The sequence below is a fragment of the Sturnus vulgaris genome, chromosome 5, assembly GCF_052056855.1.
Source record: "Sturnus vulgaris isolate bStuVul1 chromosome 5, bStuVul1.hap1, whole genome shotgun sequence".
NCBI classification, from domain to species: domain Eukaryota; kingdom Metazoa; phylum Chordata; class Aves; order Passeriformes; family Sturnidae; genus Sturnus; species Sturnus vulgaris.
In genome coordinates this window covers 26,300,406-26,317,191 of record NC_142247.1, presented here as the reverse complement: position 1 = coordinate 26,317,191, position 16,786 = coordinate 26,300,406, and the positions used below count along the sequence as shown (strand labels likewise).

The 16,786-nt window shown below is 34.9% G+C and overlaps 1 protein-coding gene across 11 annotated transcripts in view; it reads left to right on the top strand.

Moving 5' to 3' along the window:
• The window catches only part of ANKS1B (ankyrin repeat and sterile alpha motif domain containing 1B), a 405,789-nt gene that overhangs the window by 38,290 nt on the left and 350,713 nt on the right, over positions 1-16,786 (top strand). For all 11 annotated transcript variants that reach the window (XM_088165098.1, XM_088165094.1, XM_088165099.1 and 8 more), the window contains exons 2-3: positions 6,091-6,171; positions 9,860-10,016. In XM_088165098.1, the coding sequence (XP_088021224.1) occupies positions 6,091-6,171; positions 9,860-10,016 (238 nt within the window). The remainder of the gene's footprint in view (positions 1-6,090; positions 6,172-9,859; positions 10,017-16,786) is intronic.

Below are 16,786 nucleotides of genomic sequence, written 5' to 3'. Positions count from 1 at the left end.
TTTAGATTTTAACATTCAGACTACTTAAGTGGAGAAACTGAGTGCTTATCAGCATGTTTTTCTAGGTAGATTCTTTCCCAATACCTAAATGTGCATGTAATTACACAGGCACAGACGTGTCCAATCTGAAGAGTTGTAGGACATGCCTCCCAGTGGTTTATGTCAGCCGTACAAGACCACTGGTTTCTTTAGTATTTTTAACATAAATGTTCAAAGTTGGCTAACCCCCAAAATACTTAGTAAAACTACTTCAGAAGCCTTCTGGTCATCTTTTGTTCTGCAAAATTTAACCTTCTCCCTGGTCTCACATGACATCACCTCCTTGCACAGTCTTAACCTCAGAAACATAAAACCACACAGCTGGTTCCCAGACTACTTCACCTACTTTGCTGATTGATCCAGCTTGGTCTTCTTTAGCAATTGCACGCTGTCTCACACGCCCACACTACAGCTGCAGCCTCCATGGACACACGTGGATCCTCTGATCCAAGGTCTCCCTCCAGTTTCTGGTATGCAGACCCTCATTTGCTCCATTTCCTGGCCAGACTGACATATATGCTCACTAACCCATAATCTGACTCAGGTGCAGGTGCTTTGGCCCTTGTACCTGCACACAGGATGGAGGCCCTTGCCCAGGAAAATAGAATCAGAATTTAGTAAGATTGAGTGTAGGACATGACCAGCCTATTGTGCTGCAGAACCAACTATATACATGTGATCAGCCTTATTTGTCCCCTTATCCCTGTATCTTCTCAAACTTCTTCATCCCCAAATCACCTAAATCCACCCATTTCCCTGCCTTAGGTTCCTCCCATTGGAAATCTTAAACCACATGTCCTGTAGCCCTAGACCGTGGTGCCTCTCAATTTGAAGTGTTCTCCAGCATCGTTTCATGTTGATGTGTGTCACCCCTAGGCAGTGGGGTGGAGTCTCTCACAGCACAGTTTTGAGAGGGACCCCAACAAGGGGTGTCTGCCTGCTGTGGTGCTGTTGTGCTCTGTTAGACTCTCATAAAAGGGCTTTTAATGCACTGATGAGATCCAGAGTAGCAAGGCTAGGCTATTTCTTGATTCTCCCACTTTCTGTTGTCCCTTTTTGCTCCTTTGTGGATAAACAGGAGCTGTTTATCACATAACCTACCACGTGAATAAGAATTTGTATCGTTTCCAATTATCTCAGTACTATTCCAGCCTATTCTTTGGGTACTTCACAACTGTAATGTCCTCATATACAAGTTCTATAATTTATCACCTCAGGAGTTCCTTTAAAGTTGTTTCTTAAGTCCTAACTCTGTCAAAATAGGCTTTTGTAAAACATTTTTCTTTCAATTGCATTTCTTTTATCCTGAGGTTATTTGAAGGAGAAGGCTATATTGACTCTCTGTAAGACCCATCATGACTAAGTCTATCTGGATATTCAGGACTTAGGTATCTCTATGTGTCTGGCTTTCTGCCCCTCCTCAGCCATACCCTGAAATTCAGTCATTTATAATCAACATTGTCATAGTTTTTATCCCTGGAGAAGCTATGGATGGGAGGTTGGACTAAAGACAGTATGGGTCTCATCATTCTCCGACCAAAAATACAGTTACAGCCAGAATGATCCTGAGCAATTATATGAAGTTATCTGTTGCCCCAGTGTTTCTGGCCTTCTGATGTTGATACATTCTTGTTACACTTTCTCACACTCTTTCTGGTAAACAGAATTGTTTTACATTCCTTTTTGGAGGAAGCGAGCATTGGTTGACATTGTGATGAACCAGTGAAGTCAAGAGGTCTCATCATCACTGTCCAATCCATGCTCATTGTTAGATTTGCATAAATAGTCATGTAATGAAAATAAAGGTCTCTATTCCTGCCGACATCCTTGGAGTCAGGTGTGAGTGTTGCTCTTGCTCGTGTCGTAACAGCAGCAGTTTTCTGTTGGACATTAAGGGTATTTTGCATAAATTTAAATGCTGCCACCCTACTCCAAATTTTAGTCTGGGTAGATGTAGCCTGTTAAATCTATCAGCATTCATTTAGCAGTGATATTTCACAAAACTTGAAAAACAATCATTATTGGTAAGATGCTGTTTTTTGAGTCTTACGTTGTTGATCCTTTCTTCTACGTGTTTTCTTTTACAGTTTTTACTTACATGCTTGAGTTATCTCTGTAAGTGTTGATCCTGCTGTTTGCACATTTGGGAAAAGAACTTTTTCTTCTCCGCTGTTGTAGCTGGCTCTAAGTATAGTAATGAGTAAATGTTGTGTACTAAATAATTAAACTCATAATACTTACTGCACCTGGTACATCAAATAGAAATCACGAGTTGAACAGAATCAATATGGAAATAAGACAACAGTGTGGTAGAGTTCTCCCGTTTTGCAGACTTAGACTAAAGCCAAGACTGTATACAGATCAAGGTTAAAGAAAGCAGGTGGAATAAGCTGCTTTAGAACCTGAACTTGAGTAACATCCTTAATCCCATGGATAGTTGATCATGAATTTTGTTGTATTATTTATATTGAGGCAACTAAGGATCAAAATGAAATAAGCACATTTAAAACTGAAATGTTTTTGAGTCACATTACACGCTGATAGAACAAAAGCACTTAACTGGAATTATAATAAGCTTTAAGCATAAAATAAATATTAATTAAATTGATAATCAATTTGCCAGTCTCTTTATTTTTAATTTTAAAAATAAGAATTATTATTATTTTAATTTGAGATTTTTAACAGGGTTTTTTTATGCTACGGGAAAGAAGATCCAAGGTAGCCTTACTCAAAATATCATCTTCTTTTTTCACTTTAATACCTATAACTGCACGTGCTTGAAATTAATCCTGAAATAAATTTTTCAATTTTTTTTTTAGCATGCACAATTATTTATTAGGCTTTAAAATATGACTTTCCAAAAGGGCTTTATCTCCACTGCTACTAAGGGCAAATATTTAAATTTATTTTCTTTGAAGTGATTTGAAGATGTACCTCAAATTCTGCAAAGGAGTGTTCATAATAGGTAAAAACATACATGAAAAAGAAATATATATTTTTATAGGATAATGTATTTGGTGAAAAAAAAAATTATAGGATAATGTATTTGGCATAACACTGGATTCTAACAAAGAGGAATCCATAGAAAGAAAAAAATCCCATTTACTAAAATGATGCATTTCTATATTTGATAAGTAACATTATTAATTTATATAGATTAGAGCAAGAGTTATATTGAGTAGAGCAAGAATCAATGTGGCGTATTTGCACATAAAATAGAGAATAGGAGCTATTTTTCTGCTGTTCACAATAAATAACATTATTATTATGTGTCTGAATGATGATACATATTTTTGTGTAAAAGTCTGCATTTTCAAAATCCTCTGTAAAATTGTCCATGTACATTATATGAACTGAGTTTACACAATTGAACGTTCATATGAATGTAGCACAGCACTAATAAAGAGCCTGGCCGTGTGCTCAGAAAACTTGAGTCAATGTGTTTCTGTCACATTAACAATAAACATGGAAAATTTGGAAGATTTTGACTCAGAACAAGACAAATTCCTGTAATAGGTATTTATTCCGTGGAACACAGGAACAGTAAGAGGCTGTGTAAATCTGAACTGCTTAGTGTTTGCCACTGACATCGATGGAAGGAGGATGAAGTTTATAATGTCACGTCATCAGGCAGCATTCTAAGGCTTTTAAAAATTCTTATCATTGTTTACCAAGAATATTTTCCTTTCACCTTAGCAAAACTACCATGTAAGGACCAGAGGTATTATTGCATAGTCATGAAATAGTATAATGATGATGGAATGATATAGTGCAGATGTATGTACAGAGAAGAAATGCGATGGAAAAATTATGCATACATTGCAAGCATAATTCTTGTGCTGTTGATGGAGAGTGTGTCTGTGTGATGAATAGCTGGAAAATGCTTTTATTTCCTTGCTTTTCTGTTCATATGTGTGTAACAACAGTCACTTCACAATTATTTCTTTCCAAAAAGTATAGCAAAATAAGAAATAATTCAACCATCTTTTTCTTATATCTGTCATTTTCATGTTTCTTTTAAAATGTTACTCTTTATATGTAGCTACTTAAGTGCTTTTAGGAAAAAAAAAAAAAGAAAAAGTAGTAATTTTTTTACCTGGTAAGGAGTATTTTCAATTAATATTTGACATCAGTTCATAAGGTCAATATTCTTTGACCACAGTGAGAGCAGGAGGAGAGTAAGACGGAGATCTTTCTGCTTTTAGCAATCATGTAGATAGTATAACACACTTCTGTTTCTTTGTGCCTTACTTTGGCAAGATGTGATGGAAGAAACTAATTGATAATCATGTATTAATTTACTATTGAATGAAAACTAATTTTTTGCACAAAAAGTAGGTTCAATTCCTTTTTAAAATTTCATTAAGTAATGGGAAGGTTTTAATTTACTGAGGTACATAGGAAAACAGATTCCTAACTTACTAATGCATACCACATTAAGAAGTTTGATAATTGACTGTATCAAAGCACTAGAAGAAATATGTTTTTGAGAACATATTCTGTCTATTACAGAGTAGTTATCAGTGCAGGGATTCACTTTTTACTATTCCATGAAGTTAAAATCATTTCCTTTAATTGAAAAGATTCGTGACTTTTCTTACCTGAAAGTTGCCTTCTGTAAAAAAAGAACATCTGTAGATGTCTGAGCAGACTTTTTAAAAAGTTACCTTTTTTTTTTGCTTCTTTGCACCCAAGAAAATAATTCAGTCCTTTTCTTCCAAGAAATTAAATTGCAGGGAGAGGTGAGGTACCCAGCATTATGTAGAATTATGCTCACTGCAGAACACAATGTTTCACACAAATAATTCTGTATGCACACAGTATTACTTGTGGGAAGCAACTGCTTAAGTTTATGAGCTAATGAATCATTCAAATACACACAATGAAAAAGAGACCAGTCTACATCAGTATTCCCTAGTGTGCATATATATGTGTATATATATGTATTCCATTTTATAGGTAATAAAATACAGATTCAAAAGTAAATAATTCTTAAAAATCATATGTTAAGCATAATATGTTATTTTACTGATGTAGATAATGAAAAACGTCAGTAAGAAAAATTCTTTTTACTTACTAGCTTCAAATTATTTTCTTTAAACTATAGCACTTGATTCTAATGTATGAAGTGAAGTGAAATATGGCTGGCCAATGACTGTTAAGCACTGTATTAGAAACTAAAGAAAACAGACTGTAATTCAGGACTCTTAATTTTGTGCTCTGGAAGTTTTAATACTGATGATTGAAAACCGTTACAGAACAGTAAATTGCTTCTCTAAAGGATACAATCGGTTTCAGATGTGGTCAGTTAGATGAAAAAGCCTTCTGGTTCCCAATACACCTCTGTTACCCATTTTCCAGGGTTTGGTTTTGGTAGCTTAGCAGCCATGTTTTCCACTTTGAAACAAAACATGTCCTTTACCGTTTTTTGAAGAGTCTGTAATAGATCATGGAACTGGTTAAACAGGACATGTAATGAAGTTGACTGTAAAATACAGAAAGATAACAAAACATAGTTGAATTAACTTATTTTTAAAGGTATATTTAATTTATTTTAAAAATATAATCAGCTAAAGTGGGATCTAAAGTATCAAGTTAAGTAAAAAGATTATATTTCCTGCCTCTTGAAACAATATGATTGGTTCTCATTAATCTGATGTTTGTTTGATCCTAGACTAACTGACCTAAAGACAATGAATACATATTTGTGGAAAAGTAGTACAAAATCAGATGATAACCTCAGTGTAATTACCAGAGTAATAGAGGGAGAACAGATCTAATTGAAATGACTATTCTATCATTAGTCTTTGAGTTTGCCCTACATAAAGTTCGTGACTCTTATATAAATGAATGTGTAAAATTATTTTTATAAATAAATTATATTGATATCATGATGACATTTGCTATTTTAGGTTTCTTTCAAGGTAATTCATCTTGTAAAGTTTAATCACACTTGTTGCAGAGATCTTTAGATTATTTGTAATCAAATTTCTGACACTTCTGTACTTGCCAAGCCAAAAAATTAACATCACAATTTTGCTTTATTTGCAGCATCTGGCGAGGACCAAACATAAACTGCACTGACAGTTCAGGTTATACTGCTTTACATCATGCAGCTTTAAATGGACACAAGTAAGTGCCTCATATTTAGTTTTTATGTAGAAAGATAATCAACTGTGTAATGCAAGAAAGTATAGCATAGTTCTGAGATTTGTACCAAAAACTGGCAAACCTGGGCTTATTAGAAGAACCTTCTTTCCAATGGAATATATTAATGTAAGATGTTTTGACACTGTCATTAATATCAATTAGTGGTAATGACAAATGGGAAATGTAGTTTAAAAGTTATTGATTCTATATTGCTTCTTCCAAATTCTTCCTCAGTTTTGGGGAAATTTAGCATTGTTAATGCTAGTCTTGGCTCTAGTGCTTTTCATTGCTGGGAAATCACAGCAGAAAATATTGTGTTATATTTCTGTGTATATGTACGTATGTATAGAGTGTGAAGGTTTCAGGAAGCAATTTTGTGAAACAAAGAACAGTAGAGATTAATCATTACCAAGGCAAAAGGAACATGAAAAGAATATTTAGTGATTATACACATGAAAGCAGGAAAAGAAAAAGGATATTTTTACTAATGAAAGTCTTGACTTTCAAATAAAGCTTTGATTAACTCCTCTGTGGGAGATAAGGAATTGATCCAAACCCAGTTGAAATTAAGAGTGATTTGCATAAATTGTAACGTGATTTTGGACCGTCCATAAAATAACATAGGAATATATAATTATTATGTGTTTAATTTACTCATTGCACAACTTTTGCATCCTTCTATGAAGAAATTAAAATTTTAGGATGTGTCTTCAGTTGTATTCTGGACAGGTGCTTGTTTTTTTTAGGATGGATTAATCTTTTGTCGAATATGGGATATTCTTTCTAAATAAATATATAAACTCTTGAACTGGATATCGTGCACTTTCCAAAGTTTCAGCTGCGTAGGAAGTTTCAGAACCATCCATTAATAAATTTTTACTTCCATGAAATTAGGTGTGAGTTCTTAATATGGTCTATTAAACTCAGCATTTTTATTCATGATTTATGGATTGTTTCTTTTGCTATTGCTAATTTTTGACTGACCAAGCCCCAAGCACTGGCTTGCAAAGATTGCTGGTTTTAAATAGATGAAAACTGGGTTTAGTATATTTAATACTGGCAATAAAATAATAGTTACACAGTAATCGTTACACAGTAATAGTTACAAAGCTAAAAATATTGCTGTATAAACACTGAAACTATCAGAAGTTTCAGGTGAATCCTAGCAATATAAACTATCAAATCCCAAAAAACATGCAAAAGCCAAATGATTTCAGACACAGTATTAACCAAACTTTTTCCGAGGTCAGGGAGGACTTAAAAATGTGGACTTATGTACAGCAGCAGATATAACTGCAGCCTTTGAAAAGCCCAGTGTTGGCTGCTATTACCCCTTACACTCACAGCAGGATAAGTAGCAGTTACTGGCATCACAATTATACCTTGTTATATCAAAATAAACTGAAACACATCATGAGGCATTTTGTGATAAATCATGAGGGTTTCAGGCCTGTTATCCAAACCATTATACTGATCTTGCTGCAATGGTAGCATGGCCAGCAGGAGAACTGGACAGACACCTGGTGGTTCTAATTTTGTTAGTCATCACAAATAACAAACAAATTACTTTACACTCTATTTGAGTTTTCAAACTTCATACTAAAAATCAAAATGGCATACAATTGTTTGACACAAGAATCTTCTCACTTAGGAGAAATTCCTCTCCTTTAAAAACTTCTGATTAATTTTTCCCACTTTACACTAGGTTGAACCTGAAAGATTTCAAAGTTTTTCAAGAAAAGTAAGAACATAAGAATTTATGGCTGGGGTATTTGTTGGACACCATTGTTCAAATCCCTGCTTGATCACTGTATGTGACGAATTCCATCCTCCTTGGTTATTCTGGGATCGTTTTCATTCCTTGGGAAACTATTTTGCTTTATATAAGTAATTAAATCATATCTGGGGCAGACACTGGGATCTCAGTCTCCCTAAGTAATTTCACTTAGCCCAGTAATGTTACTGGGCTAAGGACTTTCAGTCTCCTCCTCTCTGAAATTTATTTGTACGAAATAAAAAAGTTCTGCAAAAGCACTAAAAGATACTCATCCTAGATAAGTGTGATGGGTCAGGGCATTCTTGAAGGATTAAGGAGATGCATGTTCTATTTTGTAGCTTAAATTTTGCAATAGACTCTTCCAAAAATTCTTGTGTGTTTTTATCAATCGATTTCATCTGTGCAGGCCTTTTCTACTGATTTTCTTCCACTTAGTTAAATTTATGCTTCCTTTGTTTGGTGTTCCTTTCAAAGGAGCTGCTGTGCAATGTCTAGCTCTCACTGGACCATTTACTGCAAAACTATTATTTAATGGGAAGTCTCTCAAACCATACGTGTACTAAAATGTTTCCCTCAGGACTTACTTTTCTGGAACCTTTTGTGTAGCAGAAGTCTTTCTGTAGTGGAGCTGCTCTTTCTTGTCTATTCTTATAGTATTTGACCTTATCAGGAGTAACCAAAATCCAGCTTAAATTTTCTTCAAAGCTTAGATGTGATGACTCGAGTATCTTTTGAAGTGAACTAAGGGTTTATTTTGCTGTGGATATATTCCCTCATAACTCACCACACTTTTCTTTCAATATACAATTAAATAAGAGTCCATCAAGGTTTGAAGAATAATTGCCTTAGATTTATCTTCTTTCTTAATTTGTAGTCAATTTGTAATCATTTTTGGTCATAACATAGACTACACTGAGCTCCCTCCCCTCACTGATGTTTTGAGCCAAATCAGTAAGTCAGTTTCCATATGTGTAAAAATTGTGCATAGAACTGCCTACACTGGATCATAGATTTTCTTAGCTTAGTATCTAATGAGGCTTCACTATGTCAAATGCAGCAATAAGACAGAATATATTTACATTCTGACATACTTGGTAATGTTATCATACCACACAGCCGGTTTTTATGTTTGGCTTTTGAAGTTGAGTACAGGAGACTGTTTAAAAATCAGGGATGCAATATACCAACTTATGCTAATCATTCACTTAATGTATGATAAGCCACACCAAAAGTACTGAAAGGAATATAGAGAGAGCTAAAATTATAATAAGTCACTTTTCCCCTCGCTGCTACAAGGCAGCTGAATGTGGGAAATGAAAATAGAAGCAGTTACTTCATATAGGTTATACATAGAAGAAGATATTTCATATATCTAGCTAGATCATCATTGAATTGTTTCCTAACTATCTTTGAGATAATGCCTTAAAGAAGAGGAAAAACTATTACTTAAGCCTTATGGTAAGAAATGTGTCCATAAAGCTATCCTCCTGTCATCCTGCCTTCAGAATTCAGCAGTGACAGTGACAAGAGTACTTCTCTGCCTTTGGTGCTTTGAGGGACATGCACATGTTCTGGACAGGCAAATTCTAAAAATGATTCTATGGCCAGGTGATCCTATTGAAAGAAACAGATTAAGAGAGCTGATGATAATATTGTTGATGGTATTCATAAGAAGTAAGAATCATCACAATTTTGTCTATGTTTTACTATCTACCTCATTTTCATAAATTATTGGTCTTCACTTTTTGTAGCTGTTTTATTTGAAATGCAGGATTGGTTGGTTTTTTTTCCCCCTATTTTCCAGGATAAAAATATTGGTAATATATATGTTAATGTAAAAACTTAATAAAATTAGCTTTCTGTCGATTTTTAGATTTACCTCCTGTTTTCCAGGGATATAGTTCTCAAATTACTTCAGTATGAAGCATCAACTAATGTAGCAGATAATAAAGGTTACTTTCCTATTCACTTGGCTGCTTGGAGAGGAGATGTAGATATTGTGAAGATTCTCATCCATCATGGACCATCACACTCCAGAGTGAATGAACAGGTGAAGTGATAAAAACTATTTATGTGCATCATCAGGAAAAAAAAAACCAGTACATATTCTTTAGGTCTGACCAATTTATCAACAATTTTTTTTTAAAACTCTATTTTCCGTTGTTTCATTAATTTCTTCTCCAAGATTAATAAAATCTTCCATTAGAAGCATACCAGATCCATTTCTTCCAGATAGGCACTGACCTAAAGAATATTAGATTTAAAAAATATGGAAAAGCCTTCTGTTTATTTTGGAAAAAATCACATGAAGACATATTCTAACTATGCATCTTTTCTGTATGGTTGTACATTTACACAAACTTTATGTATTTTTTACTGTATTAGATATTAAGTTCCTGAAAATCTTTGAGATAAAATTAATATCCTTGGTATATTTTAACAGTAAATAGTCAGATATGCAGAGGTAAATGACAAACCAGACAGGCTGCATGGATGCACGTGCAGCACATAAAAGGACACATAAAAAGACCAAGAAAAAATTACGTGAGTATTAATGTGTAAGGGCAGTATAAGCATGTTGCATTCTGCTGTCAAACATATGGCACACTTTCTGGTTTTATTCTGTATATTCTTACACTGTCCATTCATAGAATTAGTATTTAGAAATAGAAAGATACTGATTAAAATTTGACACCATCTAGGCTGAGCTGCTTAAGAACTGGAAGTAGGCTGTGAAATACGGATAGTAACCATTTAGCAATTGCATTTGCCAGGGTAGTCAGAGAGTTGGATTGTGAAGGTGGGAGTCAGCTCCCAGTTCCTAAGCTATAATGTCTATATTGCCTGTATGTGCACCTTTTGGTTCCACAGAGGTCTGGTCTGTGTAATCACAGGAGCCAACAGGGCTATTCAGGTGATTTAAAAGAGGATTCAAGTGTCCAAACACAGAAATGCAGTACCTTCTGAGGCCCTGCAGTAACTGAGACATCTTCACAAGCCCAAGAGTGTGACAGAGGGTGCTCAGAATTTCCAGATCCTAGTGGAGTGGGTGGTGAAGGCCAGGTACGGTTCCACCTGGCACCCCACAGCACCTCAAATGGCAAAGTGCAATCTAACAAATTTATTTTTCTCTCAGTGCCTACATTGGTGTGACCAGTAGGCAAACTGTGAGAAGATAAGAAATGTGAGACCTAGATTACAAACAACCAGTGTGAGATGTAACCTGTTTGATATCTGAGGTTATATACCTAGCAGTTGGAATCCATACAATAACTAGGGCATGAATATCAAGTAATAGTGCAGGAAATACAGGAAAATAAAGTAATAAAATATGTCCATGTGACAGTCTTCTGGGGAATTCTGTAATACTCTGACGCATTCAAGAAGAAAACAAAACTCAAAATTTGTTGTGTGATTCCAGTTTCAGATTAACACAATTCTCCAACTTGCTCATTCTCATCAGCTGTTTCCTGTAGGATGAAACCACTTGAACCGTGGGATTACCTTTTGTCGAGGAGAGCTTTTTTTCAGTTTTATTTAAACAACAAAACAAAAAGCAACTATTGGATTTTGTGTCACACATTTGCTTGAAGACATTACGTATATTCTACTGACAGAATACTGGAAGCTGCTTAGGAACTTCAGAGAGGGTGAAAGTGAAAAAGATATTTCAGTAAGATTAGAAAGAGAAACGTAAATTCAAACCTAGTTCTCCCCAGTCCCACAAATACCTCCAGATTTCAAGAATATTGTCAAACTTGATTAGGTGTGCTGTATGTGATTTGCTCACTGGAGCAGATAAGCAGTGATACAGTTGGTATTTCTATACCCCACTGATTCAGAAAAGGTCCTCAGATGTCTTCCTGTTTATGCATTTAACCCAAAAACCTTATAATAGAAAACATGTGAGCAATCCTCACAAGAAATGTTGCATCTTAAGTCTTTTAAGGGAGTCCTGATCATATTAAACTTTGAAGTTAAACTCATGCATACAGTTTTTCTGACCATGTAAATTCCTTGGTGTTCTAGTCTAGACAATGGCCAGGTCCAGGACCTGGACTGCTTTGCTGGCACCTTCCTTCCCCTGCTAATTAGCACTCTATGCAGGAGAATGTTCTCTGTATCCCAGCAAGACAGAAATGTGTTGTTACAGAGCCACCTCCACCCCCGTATCCTCAAATAACACCTGAGAGGCATCCTCACCCTAACACTTGTACATTCACATGAGCCTGTAGGATTCTGAGGCTTTTGCTTATTTGCAGATAGGCTCTCTAAGGCAGGTGACTCCTCAAAGCTCTCATAACTTCTCTCTGGAGCTGAAGATATGGCTTTTAAGAAATCCTGGACTACTTTTCTTCTTTCCTTTTTCTTCTGAGAGTTAGAGATAAGGACAGCCATTTTTCATTACACTTTTTCACCACAGCAAATAGTGCACTCAGATCAGACTTTTTTCCTCCATTTTTGTTGTGGTTTTTTTTGGTTGTGTTTTAAAGGATCACATTAAGACCTGATTGTTTGCATTTTAAGAAAATAATTTTGTTTAAAAAATTATTGCAATAATTTGTAATATATTTTTGTTTTCATCTATCTTATTGAAATTATGTGTGAAAGAAATGCTTCTAAAATCTTATGTGAAAGCAATGGATGACTGAACAAAGAAATAAATGACAAGTTCGTGATGCATAAATGTATATTACATGAAATAATGGATTTTATATGGTATATTGTAAATTGATCGAACTGCATTCTACACTTTCAAAATGCAGTTAAGTAGCATCATAGCATCATATCCAACTGTATCCAGCATCTAAAGCTCTGAATGCCCCCTGCTGTTCCTATTACATAAAATTGGAACAAACAGTAAAGAGACAAACAGTTAAATGACAATTATATTATGGGGGTGGTGGAATGCAGACTGGCAACTCTACACAGAGAACGGTTACAGCATAACAATTATGTAAGAAGAATTCTATCACTATTTAATGTAAGAGTTGACAGGTATGTTGTATGTTTTAAATCACAAAATATGGTGACATTGCAAAAATGTGTTTAACTTCATTAATGAAGATTTAAAATTACGTAAAATGAATTAAGATAGTATGAGATCAACATTTTTAAATTGATAATAGCAAATAAAATAAAAAGTTGTGCTGTTAAGAGTCAAGCTACTTATATGTTTATTTATCTAAGGATATCTGGATAGCTAAAACATTTATTCTGGCAACAGTCATTATAAAATTTCATAATCAATAACAAATCCTAATCTATGAATAAATGGTTGATAAATAATATCCATATACAGGTCAGTATGTTGAGTTTGGGTTTTCTTCAGGAAAAAATGTGAATAACATCAGGGATAAGTATAAATATGTATTATTAAATATTAATAAAATATATTCAAATTATATACAAATATACACAGATTATGAATTGTGAAAAATTTACAGGAAAAATGTGAGCACTTCTGAAATTTTTATGGATTTAGTGTGCTGTAAAATTTACCTGTGCATCAAATTGGAATTGCCACAAACCCCACCCATATTTCTTGAAAAGTATTCAACAATTCTTCTGAAATATGAAGAAAAAGAGTTCAGGATGCATTCATATGATATAAATACTTAAATTTTAACATATTTTCTAACTTCTCCAAATCATCCAAATGAAACAGACACTATATGCTTCTCTGAACGACACCTCAGGGACTTCCAGAAGTTCAAATCACTTCCAAAAGAGCTTGAAAACACAATATTTTTCAAATTCTGCATTTGATTTTACCCCTCAGTGTGAGACTAGTGGATCAATTTCAGAGTTTCCCTTACTCTTACTATACTTTCTTTTGAAGAAAAAAAAGTGCACATGCAACCTTTCTGATTTAAGCCAATTGTAACAATAAACTGGAAAAAAAAAGTCAAAGTAGTCAACTCTATTACATTACTTTTTTATAGTGCTTACATAAGTAAAAGTGAATTTCAATGGGAAGTCAGTAGATTTGATTTTGATTCATGCTGAGTAATTTGCAGACTTCCTTTATTTTTTCAGAATTATTAATGTCTTGGTGGAACTTCTCAGGAAACTGTCTTCCTGATTTAATACATAAAGTAAGACCATCCTGAGGTCATTCCTTTCTCTGTCTTGCATATATTCTTTTACTCCTTTTTTCTCTATTTAATTATCTAGTTATTAAAGTCTTATTTTTGTATTGTTTTTCCTCTAGTTGGCTACTTTTGAGTATATTCAGCATATAGATAGATGTTTCCAAAATCTCCCATTGTTCCCTCCTTCTTTAATTTACACTTAAATTCTCTTTTCATAACTGAGAAAATAGCAAAGGCTTTTCATAACAAGTGTCTTCTTCATTTACTTTACATTGGGATTATGTGACAAAAAAATGGCTCAGTGATTTAGGAAGTCTCCTTTTTCAAGTTCAGCATCAAAACGCTTTGATAAAAAAAGGAGTTGGAAAGGTCTGTTAAATCACTGCTTGAGTCATTATTGCTTGTACAGTACTTGCATGGACTTTTAGGAGATTTAAAGCTTGCTTGGCAAAAAAAAAAAAAAAAAAAAAAAAAAAAAGCACTATGCAGTAAATGTCCTGAATTTACCCACAGTTTAATAGTGGCTTCACCAGGGCCTATATAATATTCATGATAGCCGTTCATTCTCTTGATACTTCCTGTACTTTTTCACTATCAGACTGCCAAGCTACAATAACTGTCTCTATGATGTATTTGCTAATCTGCCCTCTAATGAATAGACTGCAAGCTACGTTGTACATTTTGCAGTGGCACACATCCTTAGCAGCTAAATGATGTAGCACAGCCTGAAAATACTGATGAGATGTAGGGCTGTGAAGGCACAATTCAGTTTGCAGCCACACCAGCCTTGAGTTCTGGCTGTACGTGGAAGAGAAGAGATTCAGAGAAAGGCTACAAAAGGTCAGGATTATGCCCATGAGAAGACAGTTGTAACAAATAATGAAGAAAATTTTTAAAAGGTTAAAAGCTGAATCATAGAATTCTTTCCTTATTTCTGAACAAGGTCCTTTGGACCACAAGAGTAACTACTTGGCAAAAATATTATTAATTATTAATATTAGAGACTTTTTAAAGTGCTCTGAATAATATTGGTCTACTCTTTTTACCTGACATTTTGTATGTCTTTACTTTGTTTATATGTCTTGATATTTCTTTTCTAGAACCATTTAGTCAAAGAATCTGTCTTGTAGTTGCTAACATACCATGAAGTATCTGAAATTTCTACAGGGATTCTAGTCTTTTTCTTCAGCACTAGATGTATTATTTAGCCCTTGGATATCAAATTTGAAGCTCTAATTACAGAATGGTAATTTGCATGCAGATATTTTATAGCAGATTACGTGCTCATTGCAATGACTGTTAACACATAAACTTTCTGTACTCCAGAAACAATTGTTTATGCTTGGAACTGAAAATGTGGACAACAGCAGTAAATTATTACTAATTTCTTGAAGGATTTTTGTCACATCTTTAAAATATTGCTTCAAAACAGTATATGGCTTTTAGAGATAAGAAGACAAACTACGTTAAAATCTCTCCTCTCCTCTCCTCTCCTCTCCCCTCCCCTCTCCTCTCCTCTCCCCTCCCCTCTCCTCTCCTCTCCTCTCCCCTCCCCTCCCCTCCCCTCCCCTCCCCTCCCCTCCCCTCCCCTCCCCTCCCCTCCCCTCCCCTCCCCTCCTCTCCTCTCCTCTCCTCTCCTCTCCTCTCCTCTCCTCTCCTCTCCTCTCCTCTCCTCTCCTCTCCTCTCCTCTCCTCTCCTCTCCTCTCCTCTCCTCTCCTCTCCTCTCCTCTCCTCTCCTCTCCTCTCCTCTCCTCTCCTCTCCTCTCCTCTCCTCTCCTCTCCTCTCCTCTCCTCTCCTCTCCTCTCCTCTCCTCTCCTCTCCTCTCCTCTCCTCTCCTCTCCTCTCCTCTCCTCTCCTCTCCTCTCCCCTCCCCTCCCCTCCCCTCCCCTCCCCTCCCCTCCCCTCCCCTCCCCTCCCCTCCCCTCCCCTCCCCTCCCCTCCTCTCGCTTCTAAGATGATTTATTTTATGTAAGTAGTACTAAATTGTCAAAGTAGATAAACTTAGAGGGCAGTTAAACAAATTTTAATTTGTTCTTTGAAAGTTAAAAATAATTTTGTTCTCTCTACCTGAATTGAATTGATTAATTTACATTTCGAAGAAGGAAGAATGTTTTATTATCAAGTTTTAATTAGGTAGTTCCTCTCTGCTCTGATAACACAATATGTTCAATGACTATTCTAAGTGCATATATGTTTGGTAATTTAATTATCATGTTTGCCCAGGATGGATTCTTCTGCTTTGTTTCAGTGATACATAGCTCTTTATAATTCTGTATCAGTTTGATTGGCTATGAACAGAAATATAGCTTTTATTTGGCAAATAAAAATCATAAAAAAATATTCAACAATATAAATCTGAAAATAGTAACATTTTGTTACCTTGCTTTTGTGCACCAGGCTGTTTTAAAATGTACTTTTTCTTTCAATATGCCTTTGTGTGAAAATTCAGCTGGATAGTCTTTATCCAGAGGAAGCAAATTCTAGTTTGCTGCTCAGAAGCAGTGACTTGGATGGTTTGATCTCCATGTGTCTATCTGTCTATCAGATTTTGAGAAAAGGGCCATAACAAATTTAACTTTTATGTTTCTTCGAAAATTTAATCAGAATACTTTTAATCTACAATATTATATCATTGGCACAAGATTCAAAATAGTTCAGTTAGTACTTCCGTAAGTTCTTGAAAAAACCCTCAGACATAAGCAGATATTGGACAGATAGCTACA